Source organism: Schistosoma mansoni, chromosome 4 (genome assembly GCF_000237925.1).
Source record: "Schistosoma mansoni strain Puerto Rico chromosome 4, complete genome".
In the NCBI taxonomy this organism is placed as follows: domain Eukaryota; kingdom Metazoa; phylum Platyhelminthes; class Trematoda; order Strigeidida; family Schistosomatidae; genus Schistosoma; species Schistosoma mansoni.
The window spans coordinates 28,153,316-28,172,815 of NC_031498.1; the positions used below are offsets into that span (position 1 = coordinate 28,153,316).

Below are 19,500 nucleotides of genomic sequence, written 5' to 3' on the forward strand. Positions count from 1 at the left end.
ATTCAAACAAACAATACTAAGTGAATTTAAACATCACCCTATTACACAAGCAAGTGGCTATCAGGACTCAGTAGCTGAGTGGATAACGCGATGGCGTGTGAAGCGAACGGTACTGTGTTCGAATCTCAGGGTGATCATGAACTATGAGATGCAGGTACATCCAGCTGACGAGTCATAAATAGGACGAAACGCCCGTCCTGGATCCCGTTGCTAGCCACTATCAAACTTTGCATATAATATATTGGTTATTCTTATGAGATTCGATTATTATTATTATTTTTAATTTCATATTTAGCACGTATTAAATGTCGAGATTATGTGAAGAAAATATCATTATTTAAAAATTTATTGGCGGTAAGTCAGTGATCTCTGGTTTTCTTGTTGTAATAATAATTATTGTAACTTTCATGTACTTTTGTCGTACATACTGTGGTGTAGGTTACTTATATCCACATAAGTAGTATATAGTGACGGTCGTGCATTGAATGTATTTCAGTAGAAGATCGTTAAAGAAAGAACGGGAACGAAGCGTGATCGGTATGAAAATGCATGAACAACAATAATCAGAAACGATGAACTGATATTTGCAGAAGGAACGTTCAAGATCGAGACAATTGATTGATAGTTCACAAATTAACTGTTTACTTTACGGTTGTCAGATTTTACTGAGATATTCTGTAATTTTGTGCCTAAATAAATTCAATTGTCCCCACTCATGTTCTGTTCACAACAATACTACTTATGTCCGTCGACATAAGTAGTATATAACACCAATCGGAAGTGAGAAACCTTGCAGCAAAAGGCTAAGAAGATCGAGTTGTAGAGAATAGAAGGGTAAATAAAGAGGGATTGTGAATTGAGAGAATCATACAGAATGTCAAGGACAAATAATGGAAATTCGCATATGAAGTATTCATTGTATGGTTCTCATATTTTACCAAGAGATTCCGTAATTTTGTATTCGAATACGTTGGTTGTCTCCATCTTTGTTTTCGTGCATTACACTTCAATCATCATGACAACAATCTGAAAAACATGTGGTTGTATTGAATCTTAGAACTTAACTGTTAGGATGTGATAAGTATTGAAGGACTAGATAAACATGATGTTAATTACCACTCAGTGATCAATCAGTTGTCAATATCTTGGTCCCACAAGGGTTCATTTATTGCCCAAATATCTCACTGGTAATTTTACAAGCTATAAAGCTGGGCAATGCAAGTTTGAAACCTACAGGGAATATCAGTTCTCTCATTATCAACTATACTCCTTGCTGACTAGCGACAACTAGGAAGATACTTAGTTTCAGAGTTTTCTACCGTCTTAAACTATTTAAAAGAAACCGAAATAAATTATTCATTTGAATATGAAAGAACAAAATAGGAATTGATCTAATATTGTTTTATCTGTTTAAATCAGTGTACTTACTACAACAGATGTTCAACTGATTAATTCACAATAAAAATGAAGAGAATTCTTAATTTACTACTCGTTCACGGTGTTTAAACAATAACATCATTGAATGCCTGCTGAGTGGCCTAGAGGCTAGGCGTTCGCTCATGAGATCGTGGATGCACAGTCCCGAGAAGTTCCATACTACAACGAAATGATCATCCAATGCTTCTAGGTTTTCAATGATGGTCTAGCTTAGATCAATCCGTGAATTCAATTGTGAAAATACTACAATCTCCACAAATCCTCATTGAATAATTTTTTTCTGGTTAGCCTTTTTTATTTAGCGAGTTGGTTTTCTACGGGATGGGGTCGCTAACCCCATACCCAATCCTCTTCCTTTATCCGCGCTTGGAATCGTCAGTAGACCCCGGAGGAGCTACAGGCGGAGTTACAAATCCTCATACTGATCTAACTCTACAGTAAATAAGTCGAATTCTTATTTTTGTTTTACTACAACTCATATTCATATAAATAAATTAGTTAATGATCATCCATATTCTTTTTGCTTATCTAGATTCAACTTCCAGAAAAGATTTTAATCTACGAATCATCTTCTGATGATATGAAAGACATGCATTATAGAATTAATACAAAATTATTAGAACAAATTCATTGTCAATATTTAATCATTATTACAAATCATTTAATTGTTGGTCAAACTAATTGTTTAACATGTATAAATTTTAAGGTAAGATATTTTTCAAATAATGTTTCTTTTTCTATAGTTGAAATCATGAGTCAATTGAAGCTAGACCACCATGAGAGACTTGGAAGAACTGGACGGCCGTTTCGTCCTATTATGGGACTCCTCAGCAGTGCGCATCCACGACCCCACCTCACGAAACTTGAACCCAGGACCTACCAGTCTCGCGCGCGAGAACTTAACCGATAGACCCCTGATACGGAATCCAACGGTGCTAATGTCTAACTTCAACCAATCTACGAAATTCAGCAACCATTTCACCAGTTGTCTTCAGTGAGTTGATATCTCACAACAGTCCTGGTTGAACTCCACTGGTTACTGCTTCTCACTGGAACTCCAGGAATATTTAATAAACAAAACTTTCTGTAAATAACGGCTAATTAACTAACGAAATCAACAAAATGTTTTTTTTGTGGATATTATAGTAATTTCAATAGTTGAGATCATGAGTCATTTCAAGCTAGACCACCATAGGAAACCTGGAAAAACTGGATGGCCGTGTTGTCCGATTGTGCGACTCCTCAGCGGTGCGCATCCACGATCTCACCTCGAGAGATTCGAATTCAGGACCTATCAGTCTTGCGCGCTATCTAGCTTCAATTGACTCATGATTATAACTATAAAATTACTAAAATCTTCACAAGAAACCCCTTCTGATAATAATGCTTTTGTTTTATTTTATAATAAGAATGACAAAATTGGTGATGGTGGTGGGGGATAAATCGTTATATTTTTTTTCTTTCTATGAACATCAATGGGTTAACGTTCTTGCATTGTTTTTTACCTTTTCAAATTATAATACTAAAGTTCAGCTGATTGTAAATGAGTTGTTGTAAAATAAATGAGTTACATTTAGTAAATAAAAAAACATGGTAACTTGATGGTACTAGTGTAGAATAATACAATGGGTAATAGGATTACAAAGGGTTTATATAATACGTATATATATAACCTTCGATCATTCATTCGCATCTGGTGGTATGTTTTACAATCCGGATTGTCTTCTCGTCTGGTTATCAAGTGTTTTATCTACACCGTGCTTTCGATATACTGATACTCTTCGCTTTATCTGATGAATGTGACAACCTCAAGGCTACATCATGCTACATATTATTTACAAGCATCCAATACACTAGTTTTGGCTAACAAAACAGTCACAATAAATAATTAAAGATGTTAGGTGATAAGGGATAAAATCGATTACAAAGGCACATTTGAATTTACTCATTATTTTTCACTGAATTTTCAGTATTGAGTCATTTCAAACTTGATATTTTTCAATCCTGTTTAGTTTCTTTAGAATTTTATTGCTGATATTTAGTATTCCACAACAGTTGAATATGAATCGTCTTGCCTTTGCTTTATATCTTGCTAATTTCCTCTATATCTGGCTGTACTAATGTGATACGTTACAACTTGTACCAATCAATTACTGTAACAGATTATACGCTGTTAATAGTTGACTGACTGATTGATAAGTATATGTAGTTGCAATAAGTTATGTAATATTGTCAATCATAAATCACTATTAGCTTGGTGATATCGCCCAGTTAATTGACTTCATTGAACTATCTTTAGGCATTTTTCAACGTGCTATTACTATGCTTAGCTACATAAATTGGGATACATAGTCGATGTCAGTAACGTTTATCAAAATGATGAGTTTGTAACGTAACCGAATGAATTTCGGTTATCATTGTATTTTGTTGATGGATTGTAACCAGTATATACCAAGTAACATAACATGGATAGGTTTTCTCAGATAAGCGTGTTACATTTTCCTAATATTACTCAGTAATCATAAGTGATATGACACTTTCTCGAGCAGAGATGAATGGTGGCTTGCAGTAGAGTCCAGAACGTGCGTTTCGACCTATTCGGGACTCATCAGCTGGGTATACATGCACTCCGGAATTGATATTCAATCCGGGATTACAACTCAGTGACGCTCGCTTCAAACGCCATCACATTTTCCACTTAGCTACTGAGTCCAGATGACAACTGACTTGTGAGTATAACCAATATATATGGCACTTTTGTTAGGTCACAATCGACTGACTTTCGCGTTAACAATTCGAAAAGAACAATGGAATTATTAATCTATTGTTTGCTTATTTGTTATTAATTGAAAATTCCGTTATTAGCTACACTAATATAGTTTGCTAAGTATTTTGGAATTCTGTAATATCTCTGATAGCTTAAAGACAATACGTTTTATTCTATTGGTAAATTCAATTCAATATTAGACTTATGAATCCATGGGATATGCTTACGACATTTTAATCCATGAAATTTTATCGATTATCAGGAAAGCTCCCCATGGAGACTACCTAATCGGTTCAATTTCTTTTAGAAAGAAAATGGATTCATTATTCATTTTTTTAAAAAAGTACTCCCAACAGTTCTCACTTTAAAGGCATTACAAGCAAGATAACATTTATTTCTAGAAGAGCGATCTCAGTTCACGTATTATTGATCATGCCTGGTCCGTTGAAAAACAGTTTTAAGTCTGAAAAAACTGGTTATATGTTAGATTGCAGATGCACATCTTGACCATGTACCAATACAAACTGATAGATGGAATAATAATTCACTTAAACAAGAAATTTCGAATTCTAATCGGAACTGTTTCTAATGTGACTAAAGTTACTTGATTGAAGTTTGTTCAGCTGGTAGATATTCAGATCAGAAGGGGTTTTGTGAAGATTTAGTATTTTCATAGTTGAAAGTGTGAGTCCATTGAAGCTAGACTACCATGAAAAACTTGGAAGCACTGGACGGCCGTTTCGTCCCATCATGAGACTCCTCAGCAGTGAGCATCCACGGTCCCGCACTCGCAAGATTCGTACCCAGGACCTACCAGTCTCGCGCCAGACCACTTAGCCTCTAGACCACTGAGCCGGTATCCAACGGTGTTAATGTCTAACTTCAACTGATCCACGAAGTTAGGCAACCGTTCACCAATTGTCTTCAGTGAGTTGATATCTCACAGTGCTTCCAGGTTCTCCATGGTGATCTAGCTTCAACTGACTCACGCTTTCAACTATGAAGATATTCAGATGTTTAATGTAATAGATTCAATTGTAGAGTTTTAATGGAATCATTTTTCTAAAAATATTTAAAAACATTAAATTGTTTATTTTTGCTTACCAGGGGATAAAAGAACGTGAATGGATTGTGGATAGCCCAGTGAACTGTATTCGTATTATTGGTGGACCACCCAATAAGGAAGGTTTACTATTGGGTCTGAAAAATGGACAAGTAAAAAATGAACTCTTTTTGTATGATTTATAAAGTTTCTCAATCGGTTACTGTCTGTTCAAGATTCAAAAGAACGAGGAATTTTACCTTTTTTATTGATATTAGACATAACTTTCCAAGATATCACACCACAGGTTCTTTGTTTGAATGGTTATATCTTATCATAAATCATTAAGAATTAAGTTTTGTCATATTCCACTAAATAAGTCTGTTTTACTGTCTTTGTATGGACTAAAATTATAGAAATATGTAGCTCAAAAGAATGATCCTGGAAATGTTTTATTCCCTTAGTTCGATTCTTTCATTGTCATTATGATTTATTTGAAAAATGGAGTAAGCTTCGACAACTTCTCAACATAACAGCTTACCCAAATGCCCTGGTACGGCCGAGAGTGGAGAGAGTCCACTCACCCTTTCCAAATGCTCTCACTTGGCTACGCGTATATAACCTCTGCCAGGGAAGTCCTACTCACTGCTTTCTAGTAGCACTACTGTTGTTTACGAAATTGAGAGGACGAAAAGCGAATGTCCGGCGCTTTAACCGGGTTTGTAGACATGCAGGGTCCACCTAGGGGAGTTGGAAAACCCTGATTCAAAACCAATGGTGCACATGGGCTCCAGTATCCTAAGGGAACAAATGGCGTATGAATCAATCGTTGGTCATCGGCTACCATGGGACTGCATCTCCTCACGATGCTCCACTGCCTTGTGGATCAGACCTTGAGGTCGAAGGCTCCGGGTGTGGCCCCCTAAGGAAACCACCCGCTTTGGTTTGGGTACCCGGGCAGTATCACAGCCCTCACACAAATCTCATTTGATTTGTGCGGCGCATATGTATGTACCAATATTTATGTGTTTAAATAATAAATAAAATAAAAATTAGAAAATGCAATATCTTTAAATGCAGTATGATCTGTGAATTTCTTGAGAATGTTTGTATAAACCAATCCCTTTTTTATGAAATATGTACCCATTATAATCAGAGAACCACCAGACATGAACGTCAATCGTTGTGTAAGATGTTTGGGAACCTACGGAGTCAAGATTTTACATATATATACAGCAGAAAATATCATTTTCTGTGAATGAATGTTCCTCGTAATTATTTCTATACCGTACGACCAATCTGTAGTGACTAGACGTAACGTTCCATTGAACTGTTAAATTATTATCCTACAATTTACAGTTTTGTTTTGCCAGTATTTGCGAATTTTACCAAGGAAGTCTTAATCATACTGTACTGAACAAGAACACAAGTGGGGACAATCCAATGTATTTGGATATACAATTACAAAATCTTAGTAAAATCTGAGAACCCTACAGTAAATACTTCATTAGCAAAATCTTAATCAATCGTCTCAAACTTGACTGTTTCTTTATTTCCATAGCAATCATTCTCGGTTATCTTTCTCTTACTTTAATCTTCTGCCGCTAGACATTTCACTTTCGATTGATGATACATATTACTTATATCGGTCGACATCAGTAGCACACACCACAATACTGTTGAATAGTCCTAGCACCTTGGACATTTATTTTTGGATATATGATCCATAACTAAAACTTCTATGATTTCTAGCTCTATTAATGAATATTCATGAAGATCAACTTAGTTACAAAGTACTCATGTGAATAGATATCAGCCTGTTGTCAATCAACCGTTATGACACAATTGAAATTTGTTTAAAGCATCAGTATCTATTAGATTGGCAAAGCAAGGGAAGCATTTCTACAATTGAAGAACATATGGAACTCAAAACAACTGTCAACTAATTTCAAAGTCAGAATCTTTAATACGAACGTGAAGACAGTCCTACTGTATGGAGCTGAAACGTGGAAAACTATTACGGCCATCATCAGGAAGGTACAAGTATTTATAAACAGTTGTCTACACAAAATACTCAACATCCATTGGCCGGATACTATCAGTAACAGCGTTTTATGGGAGAGAATAAACCAGCTTCCATCTGAAGAGGAAATTAGGAAAAGACGTTGGAAGTGGATCGGACATACATTAAGGAAATTAATGTGCATTACAAGGCAATCCTTAACTTGGAATGGTGAAGGGAAGCGGAAAAGAGGAAGGCCAAAGAACACATTACACCGGTAAATAGAAGCAGATATGAAAAGGATGAATGTTAACTGGAAAGAACTGGAAAGGAAGGCTCAGGACAGAGTTGGATGGAGAATGCTGGTGAGCGGCCTATGCTCCTCGACGAGGGGTAACAGACGTATGTATAACTATTAGATACTGATTTCATAGGTCATTCATTAACCAATGAAATGAAGAATTGATGATCAAATTGCGGATTTGACTTTTTATGAACTAAAATTCCTTCTTTTTATTTCATATAGGTAGTTCAAATTATTGTGGATAATACATTTCCTATACATTTGACAAAAATAATGAACGAAGTTTATTCTGTGGATATTAGCAGAAATCGTGATAAATTAGCTATAGTGGATAGTAATAAAACAATGATCGTATACTCTTTGGAAAAACAAGAAAGTTTATTTCAAGTTAGTAAGAGGATTGTAGTTAATGCCTAACCTTTTTGACCACTGAGTTAGTATGCCCTTATTCATATTTGCAACGATTAAGCCACATCCTGAATTGATCGAAACTACACATTTAAATTAATGGATACCATCTTAGTGGTCTAATGATAATGTGTTTACCTGAAGGATTGAGGATCCTGGATTACACTTCCGTACACGTCGTTAATGCACTGTATTATGGAATCCCATAATACAACGAAATAAATGTTCGATCCTTACTGGTTTCCAATGGTTGTCAAGTAAAAAATATTTCTTAATTCACAACATCTTCAAGCTGTAATATCTTCACTCACATTTCATCTTATTTCGATTGATTTATTGACGATTCGTTGATTCAGAAATATCTTTTTACGTCTGACTGACTAACTTTAGTTAAAGAGTAATCGAAAACTAAATAATGATGAAATAGTATTTCCTCTCTTCTAGTTTGTAACTTGTAAACAGTGAATAATATCGGTGAAGAAATAAAAATGTCGGATAGGTCTGAATCTTCAGTATTTTACATTGAACGTTTAAACAACATAGCATAGTGTCACTTTTTTCATTTGGTTGTGTTTAACCATTGAAATGTTCAGATGCAATGACATGATGACAAATGAGAGTAAATTAAATATCATTTTATAGTTGAAATCATCAGTCAATTGAAGCTGGACCACCATGGAAAAACTGGGGGCACTGGACGGCCGTTTCGTCCTATTATGGGATTCCTCAGCAGTGCGCACCCACGACCCGCCTAGCGGGATTCGAACCCGGGACCTATCAGGCTCGCGCGCGAGCGCTTAACCTCTAGAATCACTGAGCCGGCATCAAACGGTCTTAATGTCTAACTTCAACCAATGCATGAAATTGAGCAGCCGTCTACCATTGTCTTTAGTGAGTTGCTATCTCACAACAGACCGGGTTGAACTCCACTGGTCACGGCTTCTCACTAGAACTCCAGGAAATACCTCTTGGAGCCAGTCACAAGTGAGCATATGATCATTAGGGGGGGGGTTGTGGAGATTTTATAATTTTATAGTTGAAATCATCCACAAGATAAATTGTTAAAAATGTATCACATAAAATATCAACCCTCTTCATCTGTACGAACAAGATTTAGATGTTAGATGTAAAGATTCCAATAAATATATTTACAATTGAGATCAATTTCGATAAGGAGAGTGTGTTTTAGATTATCCTATGGTCTTACTTTCACTATGGAACACCATACGAATTTCAAACTAGAGTGGAACAGCTATCTAGTGTTATCGTACTTAGGTTAGCATTTTGTTATTGAGGTTGTTTTCTTAGAGATTGGGTAGCAGACCCCATGCCCAACTCTCCTCCTTTATCCAGGCTTAGGACCGGCAGTAACCCTAGAAGAGCTACAGGCGGAGTTTAAGAACAGTAATAACTTCCAAACGAACAGTTTTCACAAACCCTTAACACCGATGTCTTTTTTATTTAGTGCTAGTTTCATCTTATATATACTCATAAAATTTCCTCAATTTATTCTCTTTTTTAATCGATTTAGGAACCAAATGTTTCCAGTATTTCATGGAGTACAACTAATAATGAATTATTAGCTTACACTGGTAATGATTTATTATTTATTAAAAATGGACAATTTCCAAGTCATCGCCAATATAATAAAGTAATTGATTGCTCTTTTTGTTCAACAGTTGTTTAGATACGAAAGTAACGAAAGTAATATCCATTACAGATTGAATTCAGTTAGGAAAGTACCTCTAAAAATCAAGGTTAGGTGTTTACCATGAGACCCTAAGGTACTGGGTTAGATTCCTACAGTCATTTATGGGTAGGAACTATATCAGAATCTCATACTAAGAAGAAGTAACTCTTAAGTGCTCTCTGACCAGCAACGATACTCCAAACAAACGTAATGTATAGCGAATAACATCTTTAAATTAAACGAATCTCTACGAAGCTCCTTCATCTGGACATTATAATAATTGAACTGTTTCAAATCGTCTTGGTTGTTTGATATGTTTATTTCGACACATTATATGTTATGATCAGATAGCGAACTTATCAAGATCACTAGGATTGGGGAATTAATCAAGTGGATTATTTGTTCTGAAAACATTTACAATTCAATATTAAATTAAGTTTGTGATTGGTATCCTTATAATAAGTTACGTTGTTTATGTAACGTAAATGTTTTATTATAAGCAAAGATGGATGGTGGCTAGCAGTGGAACCACGACGCGTCTTTCGTCCTGTTTGGGAGTTGTCAGGTGGATGTACCTACATCATAGTAGCTAAGTGGATTACGCGGTCGCGCCTGAAGCGAACCGTACTGGTTTTGAGTCCCAAAGGGAACATCAACTCGGGTGCAGGTATATCCAGCTGACGAGTCCCAAATGGGACGAAACTCTCATCCTGGATCCACTACTAGCCACCATTCATCTTTGCTTATAATGCTTGCCAATTCAGGCGGCATCGAGGCAACCCGCACAGTATGCAAATATGCCAATAAAAGACCGATCAATTGCAGTCCTAAACATCAATGGAAAGATTCAAACAAACAATGCAAAATGAATTTAAATGTCGCATTTTTTAAAATGCCTCGTCAATTTATTTTTTAATTGAAATATCAGGTTCTAAGCTACTGGGTTCATTTCACACTGAATAAATGAACGATAGTCCTCAATGAAGATATCTACCCTTTATCAACAGTTTTAAGTTTGTATGCAGATCGTATGAAGTGGTAATTCTTTTCTTGAAAACGTATGGCTTCAGCTGTAGTTAAGTAAAATAAGATGATATATTGATTGATAAGTGAATGGTAATTAATTCCATGTGTGTGGCTAGTACCTAATACTGAATAAATCCTATCAGTAAAGTTACATTGTGGCCATTAGTCGAAGTGACCACACATAGTTTGCCCAATGTTTCAATGTTAGGAAGTGGGAAGCTAGTGGTAAGATGTTCTACTTGACTTTGGTTTCGTATTTGCTAGCTTTTTAATTGCAACAGTAGATCATGTAATTTTAAATCCCACAAGTAACATCACTTACCTTAATACTGGATACACGCTTTTGCGGTTCGTGCCGACTAGCATGAAAACTAATTTCAACTATTCTTCTAAATTCTAAAATCTGTGTTACGATCTAAGTAAAATTATAAGGTAACTTTTCATGATTTACTTCAAATGGCAAGGTTAGTTCTCCTTGATTTTGAAAAGTTCATGATGAAGGTTTTTAAGAAGATTTGAATGATTTCTTCAAATGTAATCTAGTTATTAAGGTAAATAACTACTCAGTAATAGATCTGATTCTTCGTATTATTACTGTTACTATTAAGTGCGGTGGCATTGAGCAGTGATCCTATATACATATGTTATACGTTGGTAACAACAATGAAGATCAATAGAGAGACATAAGTTAGGAGCAATATATTAAGAACCTGACATGTGATGAAGTCTAAAGTCTGCTAATTTGACAAGGAGCAAAGTTGTTACTTGAACTAATTTCTCCGTAAATTTCAAGAAGGGAATCTTATCCTTTCTTATGCATTGGGGTGGTCGCTGATCAAGGTCTTTCCCATGTAATTACGCTTAAAACTTTAAATTCGCAGCTAATCGCTCTCTCAATATAGCTGGAAATACTTTATTACCATCCTTATAAGCATCTGAAGTTAACCCCTCAAGTCCTTCCAGTCTTTAGCTCCCCTCGTTTTCTCACAAAGTTCTCTCAACAGAATTGTGTTCATAAGTTGTTTCCCTGAGTTCAATTCACCAAAGATAATTAGCGCAATAAGCTAGCGATTAAGAAACGGAATATACGGCATATTTTGGATGTTTTCAAACGCTTTCCTGTGCATTCATCATCTTTGTAGTTTTCATGGTAATTACTGATTCATTAAATTTATTTTTTTTAGGGTCAAACACTTAATTTCACAGGTTCCTTTATTTATTGTTTACATGAGAATACCATAAATCGTGTAGAAATCTCATTAAGTCCTGCTGTTTATCACTATTTGGGAACTGGTCAATTGAATGAAGCCTATCATCTAGCTTGTTTTGGACTAACTGACCAAGACTGGAAAGTTATTGGACGAATGGCTTTAAATAAACTTAATTTAAAAGTAGGTTTTGATAAGTTTTAGTTTTTTTTTTTAAAAAAAGGTAGGTAGAATTTACAATTATAATCAAAACGTGTGATCGATGGGACAATTGCAATAATGATATCTCACTAGTGACTGGCTCCATGAGTTAATTCTTGGAGTTCTAGTGAGAAGTCGTTACCAGTGGAGCTAATCCATGTCAGGTAGAGACAGGTATCTACTTCAGTACAATAGAAGTTGGTTGCGAGATTTTGTGGATTGGTTGAGGTTAGACATTAACATCGTTGGATGCCGGCTCAGTGGTCTGTCAGTTAAGTGCTCTGGCGCAAGACTGGTAGGTCCTGGGTTCGAATCGCGCTTGCGAGGCGGGATCGTGGATGTGCGCTTTGAGGAGTCCCATCTCTCATCTTCCCGTAAGCTAGGTTTTTTTTAAATTTCTGTGGTTACGTACTGTTATAGAGTCCTAAACTACTCCTCGTCAATGTCTGTAAAAGCACATAGTGATTTTCCCAGTCAGCATTGAGCGGACGCTACTCAGAAATGTATAGAAAAATGACGGAATACGTGACAATTTTTGATTGAATAATAAATATATATATACCGTATGTTTCCAGAACATTCTAGAAGGTTAAGGTCACGTGAAACTATGAAAACACCAGATTTTCTGTAAACAACTGACCTTAGAATAACCCTTTTACCCACATTTCGCTCCTTTTCTTGAGTGTTCGTGTTGAAGCCTATGGGTAGTCTGGGGTTATAGGAAACTGCTAGGAAGTCAGTAACGAACTTTCCAGTAACAGATTTATCACATGCGGAAAAATCAGTTTTGTTAGCTAGAAATCATGAACAAAATCCTCACCTCTTTTTCTTTAGTTTGATATTGTTATAACTGTGAAAACGTGGACTTGGAACAGGGGAGACTTCTGTTTGCACAAGGCCATGGAAATCACAAAAAATGTTGACAGATGCAGACTTTTCTTTACCTTACGAAAACATAATGGCAACTGAATAATCGAACACAATCATCTGCATACAGATTTTACCAGTATTTCATCACTGATCAATGAATATCATGCATAAATTTAACAATCAGGGTGCAGTTGAATTATGTAACAAATGGCACATTTAAAAAATACAAATAATGATACACTGAGCAAATATTACACCGAATTAAATCGCGACCTCACATTTTATCTCATTGTAACAGATGTGGAATAAAATTTAAAATAACACTTCTGAATAACTATACTTGCTTACACCTGTTACCCCTCTTGGAGGACAATAGGCCTCCCAATAGCATTCTCCATCCAGCTCTGTCCTGGCCAGTCGTTTCCAGTCACTATTCATCTTTTTCATATCTGCCCCCAGTTCCTGACGCAGTGTGTTCTTTGACCCTTCTCCTTCCCGTTTCCCTTCAAGATTCCAAATCAGTGCTTGCTTTGTTATGCAGTTTGATGATTTCCTCAATGTATGTCCTATCCACTTTCTGTGTCTTTTCCTAGTTTCCTCTTGATCTGGAAGCTGGTTTTTTCTCTTCCACAGTAGGCTGTTGCTGATGGTATCCGGCCAACGAACATTGAGTACCTTGCGTAGACAATTTTTTTATACGTGTACTTTTTTTGTTGATAGGTATAATGAGGTTTAATAACTTGGATAATTCTTGGTTGCATGAATGGTAAGCTATATATGTTTCTTCTGTTTGTAAATAGGTGGCGAAATGTGCTTATATACAGTTGGATGATATACTTATGCTTACTTTTATTCAACAACTTGAGGTAAGTCATTCTCACTTACTAGCTATGTATGATATTGACTTTCTATTCATTTTATCATTTCTGTTGATAATTATTAATGGTCTCTAATAGTCAGCTGGTGATTATTGTGGATAACAGTTGTATAACATGCTAACACTGGATCCAAGTACTTACTTACGCCTGTTACCCCCAATGAAGCAGAGGCCACCGACCAACATTCTCCAACCAACTCTGTCCTGGGCATTCCTTTCTAGTTCTATCCAACGTTTGTTAATTCTTCTCATGTCTATCTCCATTTCTCCGTGTAATGTATTCTTTGGTATTTCTCTTCTTCTTTGGCCTTCAGGAATCCATGTGAGCGCTTTTATTGTGATGCAGTTGGGTGATTTCCTCAATGTGTGTCCCAGTCCGATTCCAACACTTCTTCCTGATTCCTTCCTCTGCTTGATGGAATCTGGTTTGTTCTATCCCAAATTAGGTTGTTACTTATAGTGTCTGGTCAACGGATCCGAAGTATTTTGTGTAGACAGCTGTTAATAAACACTTATATCTTCTGGATGATGTCTTCCGTAGTTCTCCACGTCTCCACACCATACAGTAGAACTGTCGTGATATTTGAATTGAAAATTCTGATTTTGGTGTTGGTTGAAAGTTATTTTGAACTCCAGATGTTCTTCAGTTGTAAATATGCTGCTCTTGCTTTGCCGATCCTCACCCTCACATCTGCATCAGATCCACCGTGTTCATCAATGATGTTGCCCAGATATGTAAAGGTTTGCACATCCTTCAAAGCTTCTCCGTCAAATGTAATCCGATTGGTGCATGTTGTATTTTATCGAAAAATCTTGCTTTTCTATTTGTGTATATTGCGACCTACTGATGCTGAGGCTGCTACTACACTGATCATTTTCTCCTGCATTTGTTGTTGCGTGTGTGATAGAAGAGCCAGATCATCTGAGGAGTCTAAATCGTCCAGTTGCATCCTAGCTGTCCATTGTATCCTGTGCTTTCCTCCAAATGTTGACGTCTTCATGATCCAGTCGATCACCAGGAGAAAGAGAAAGGGTGAGAGTAAGCAACCTTGCCTAACACCGGTCTTTACCTTGAATGAGTCAGTGAGTTGTCCTCCATGAACGATTTGGCAGTTTAATCCATCATAGGAGATGCGTATGATATTGACTATCTTCTCAGGCACGCCGTAGTGTCAAAGAAGCCTCATAGTGTTGTCCTGTCCACGCTATCAAATGCCCTCTCGTGGTCAATGAATATTATGTAGAATGATGAATTCCATTCGGTTGATTGTTCCACAATGATACGTAGAGTTGCGATTTGGTCTGTACACAATCGGTACTTATGGAATCCAGCCTGTTTATCACGAAGTTGAGCGTCTTTGGAGTCCTTCATTCTGTTTAACAACACCCTGTCGAAGACTTTTCCTGATCCCAATCACCTCCAGGTTGCATCTCCTCATTCCTGCAGCAATATTGAAGACTCTCGCGGTCTTCCACATTATACGGGCATTTTATGTACCTAGATAAATGGTTGCTCTGGTTGTCGGAAGGGGCATCGGGCTCGTGGCTTCCGAAGGAACTCAGCATTTATCATGAGACATCATAACTCTTCTAAGTGAAAACCTTCTAACTTCCAGAGCAGAGTTTAAATGGTTTGAAATTCTTCTTCTGGTTAGCGCTTTTTTAGCGAGTTAGTTTTCTACGGGATGGGGTCGCTAACCCAGCAGTATCCCCAGAGGGGCTCCAGTCAGAGATATAAGCCCATCATTATTGTATTATAATCCCTAAAATGTGGCATTCATAAGTGAATTAGATGTGTTAAGAAAACCATCCTTCTTTTAAAGTCCAATAAAGGTGAGATATCTAACATTTTTGAACTACTTTCCATTCATTTTATCAGTCAGTCAGTCAGTTACAACGTAGAACTTCGTACGTACGTACATCAGTTCGAGTTGCCATACCACATTATCATAGAGATGAAGTTGTCGATTCAAATCCCATATTGGTAGAAGTAGTAAGAGTATAAGTATTATGTGAAAGATTAGGGTTTGAAGATGTTATTGAAGGAGTATAATACGGTGAAATAAATTTGGAAAGAGAAAAAGGACAGGGACATGAGGAATTCAGAAGATTAGAATTTGGTAGAACACAAAGAGTGTATGCACCTTCGCCATTGCAAACGATTTTGAGCCATGTCATTCAAGGTCTCTAACCATCGATTGCTATCATCTCGCGGATCCCAACCAGGTAGTCTACACCTACCAACACGGACCAGTCCACTTGTCAGCGACTTCATGGATTTATGCCATGTTTTGGTCTGGTCGCCCCTAGCTTTCTTCCAACCTGCTCCTACACCATAAAACATTGCACGTCAGGGCAGTCGGTGGTTGGGCATACGTAACACATGTCCCAGCCATCTCAACTGATGAAGTTTCAGTACTTCATCAATCGATTTGCCATCCTTACCTAGTACCCGTTTCCTAATATCTGCATTACTTACCCGGTGGTCCCAGGATATACGAGCAATACTTCGAAGACACCTATGATCGAACACTAGTAGCCTACGAATATCCTCTACTCTTATCGGCCATGTTTCACTGCCGTAAAGTAGGACGGAACGGACTGCTGCACAGTAAACCCGTCCTTTTGTTGCTAGACGGATATCTCGCCTACGCCATAAATGGAGCAAGTTGGCGAAAGATAGACGAGCCTTCTGTATCCGTGCTGAGATTTCGTCACACACCAGACCACAAGGGCTGATGAGACTCCCAAAATAAGTGAAGCTGTCAACACGCTCAACTACTTCACTCCCTATCATTAGTTCAGGTGTCGATGCAACCCAATCCTGAAGTAACATTTTGCACTTCGAGGGAGAGAATCGCATCCCGAACATGCCTGCATTGTTGCTTATAGTGGTCAGAAGACTCTGCATTTTGTCAGTCTTCACCAAATAAAACTATGTCGTCGGCGTATTCTAAGTCAACAAGTGAATCTCCCGGTAAAAGTTCAACTCCAGGAGATTGAGATGATGAAAGTGATATCTCTAAAAGCATGTCAATGACAAAGTTAAACAACAATGGTGAGAGTGGACAGCCCTGACGAACACCACTTGAGGTAACCAATTCTGATGACAGTTCACCATAGGCTCTAACTCGACCAGTTGTGTTCGAGTAGAGAGCCTTTATGAGGTTAATGTACTTCTTTGGTACTCCTTTCACTGACAAACACTGCCATAGAACCTCATGATCAACGGAGTCAAATGCCGCCTTAAGGTCAAGAAATACTACTATTGTGGGACGTCTGAATGTATGTCTATGTTCTAGGATCTGACGTAGAGTGAATATCTGGTCTATACAACCACGTCCAGGTCGGAAACCAGCCTGGTTTTCCCTAGTCTGCTCTTCACGAGCTTTGGTTAGGCGTCCAAGTATTATTGAAGCTAATATTTTAGACACTTTATTAGTCAAACTGATCCCTCTGTGATTGTCACAGAAGGTCTTTTGTCCTTTCTTATAGACTGGCACAATCAGTGATTGGGACCAGTCAGATTAAATTACGTCCAGTTCCCAGATTCTACCTAAGATCTCAGTCAATCTCGTTGCTAGTACTGGACCACCATCCTTAAAAATCTCAGGGGTAAACCTGTCAGGGCCTGCGGCTCTCTCTCGCTTTGGATTTCCTATAGCTTTATCAACCTCGAAGAGAGTTGGAGAACTTGCATCAATTTTCCGTTCAGGACGAATGGGGATCGTGGGTAACTGAAGTGTGGCTGAAGGCCAGTTGAACTGATCCCTAAGGTGTTCTGCCCATCGATCCAATCTCCTGGATTGAGAATGAATGATATGCCCATCTTCGTCTGAGATAGTTTCGCTAATAGTTGGGTTCGTAATGCCAGTTTCTTTAATAAGTCTGAATAGTTGTCTGCTGTTAGCTATTGCCGCTGCCTTTTCCATCTCTCTTGCTTTCGCTACCCACCACTGTTCACGATCATTGCGTAGGCTTCTTATTAGCCTTCGCTTAAGTTGACTCCGCTCTTCGTTATGTTCAGAGCCAGGTGGGATGAGTTTTCGAGCATCTATCAGTGTGGTAGATGCTGCCGAGATCCATTGTTTCTCCCTGACCTTATGGCTTACCTCACTAGCGGATATCACTGCTGTTTCCACAGCTTTACGGATGTCATTCCACGCTGCTTCGGGGTGGGCACAACTTACATGTCTGTCTAACTGTTTTTCCAGTTGTTCCTGAAATATATTCTTAGCTTGCTTATCATTAAGTAGAACCCTTAGAGGCTTCCCTGCAGTGTCTTTCCTACGTCCAGTAAGACGCAGACAGATACGTGCTCGCACTAGAGCATGATCTGAGTCTAAACATGTGCTCCAGAATGAGTGACAGTCTTCTATTGAGCCCCTCCATCGGTGGCTGGTAGCGATGTGATCTAATTGGGTCCAACGTTGGGGCGAATTCGGGGGTCGCCATGTCAAAAGATGTTTTTCCTTATGCTTAAAGTTAGTATTTGGAAGAAATAGGCGGTTATCTGAGCACAGCTGCAACAGACGGTCGCCATTATCTGATCTTTTAGCCACGACACCATAAGATCCTTCCAGGTGTCTTTCCCTTTCACTTAGTTTACCTACTTGAGCATTAAAGTCACCAGCCACTATTACTACATCAGAAAGCCTAGCTTTTCGGAGAAGGTCAGAAAGTTTCCTGTAAAACTCATCTTTTATATCGTCTGAGCTACAGTCAGTGGGAGAGTAGGCAGAGACGACGAAGAGGCAACGACGAGTTTCCCTATCTTTCCGAGTCCTTACTGATCCGTTTAGTCGGACAGCGCAAAGACGACTGTCTACTATGATCCAGTCTAAAAGAGCTAGTTCTGCCCTAGAACTTAATGCTATACCTACTCCAGCGAGGCCACGGGAAGCAGCATCAGGGCTTCCAGATACACGAAGCGTGTGTCGAGATGGTTCTTTATTTTGATTAGGTGAGGTCAAATGAATGAAACTACTCGGATCTTGTATGCGCGTTTCGGAGACGCAGCACACATCGATGGTGTAAGATTCTAGAGTCCTAGCTAAGGAAGCCTGTTGTCCTATTTGGCACAATGTTTGGACATTAAAAGTTCCTATATGTAATTTAGAGCGTGGTTTCAGGAGACCAGGAATAACGTTCCGTGTACTTGAATCGTTTGCCCTAGCGGTGCGAGGTGATAAAAGGACGTGGGAAGGGTTAATCGTGGAGATAAGAGAGTTATTAGGAGGTGTAGGAAGGATTTGAAAGTGACCAACTTGGTCTCGTGTGCTGTTACGGGTATGAGGGCTAATATCACTTCCCGGTTGCCCACACTGTGGAAGGGTATTTATTGAGGGACCTGAAAAAGAAGTCGGATTAGTGTTGGTCTTAACGACCTGGGAGCGTGACCGCAGTGCCCAAGGGACAACTGCTTGAGGCCGGTCACGCACGGCTTTTTGTGGGGGACTTTTGACGTGTTAGCTCCGTTCTTCAAAGGAGATTACCGCCGGAGACGGAAATCCGTGGGATAAGGCGAGGTGTGCATTTTTAGGGTCCACCTTTTCTAACCCCACCCCTCCTTGTGGGAAGGCAGCATCGCTGTCATGCTGGTTGTCTGGAGGAAACACCTTACTGTCGTCACACCTCTGTACAGTCGGCAGTACGACTTCGCCTTCGG

General features: G+C 38.3%; 1 protein-coding gene across 1 annotated transcript in view; it reads left to right on the forward strand.

The window, feature by feature from the left end:
• Smp_194900 (putative wd-repeat protein) overlaps window positions 1–19,500 on the forward strand; it is a gene marked incomplete at both ends in the record, with an annotated part of 52,714 nt that overhangs the window by 9,361 nt on the left and 23,853 nt on the right. The window contains 7 exons of the mRNA XM_018797391.1: window positions 1,135–1,187; window positions 1,970–2,143; window positions 5,312–5,419; window positions 7,775–7,939; window positions 9,492–9,611; window positions 11,861–12,067; window positions 13,756–13,821. Of these exons, the coding sequence (XP_018652437.1) occupies window positions 1,135–1,187; window positions 1,970–2,143; window positions 5,312–5,419; window positions 7,775–7,939; window positions 9,492–9,611; window positions 11,861–12,067; window positions 13,756–13,821 (893 nt within the window). The remainder of the gene's footprint in view (window positions 1–1,134; window positions 1,188–1,969; window positions 2,144–5,311; window positions 5,420–7,774; window positions 7,940–9,491; window positions 9,612–11,860; window positions 12,068–13,755; window positions 13,822–19,500) is intronic.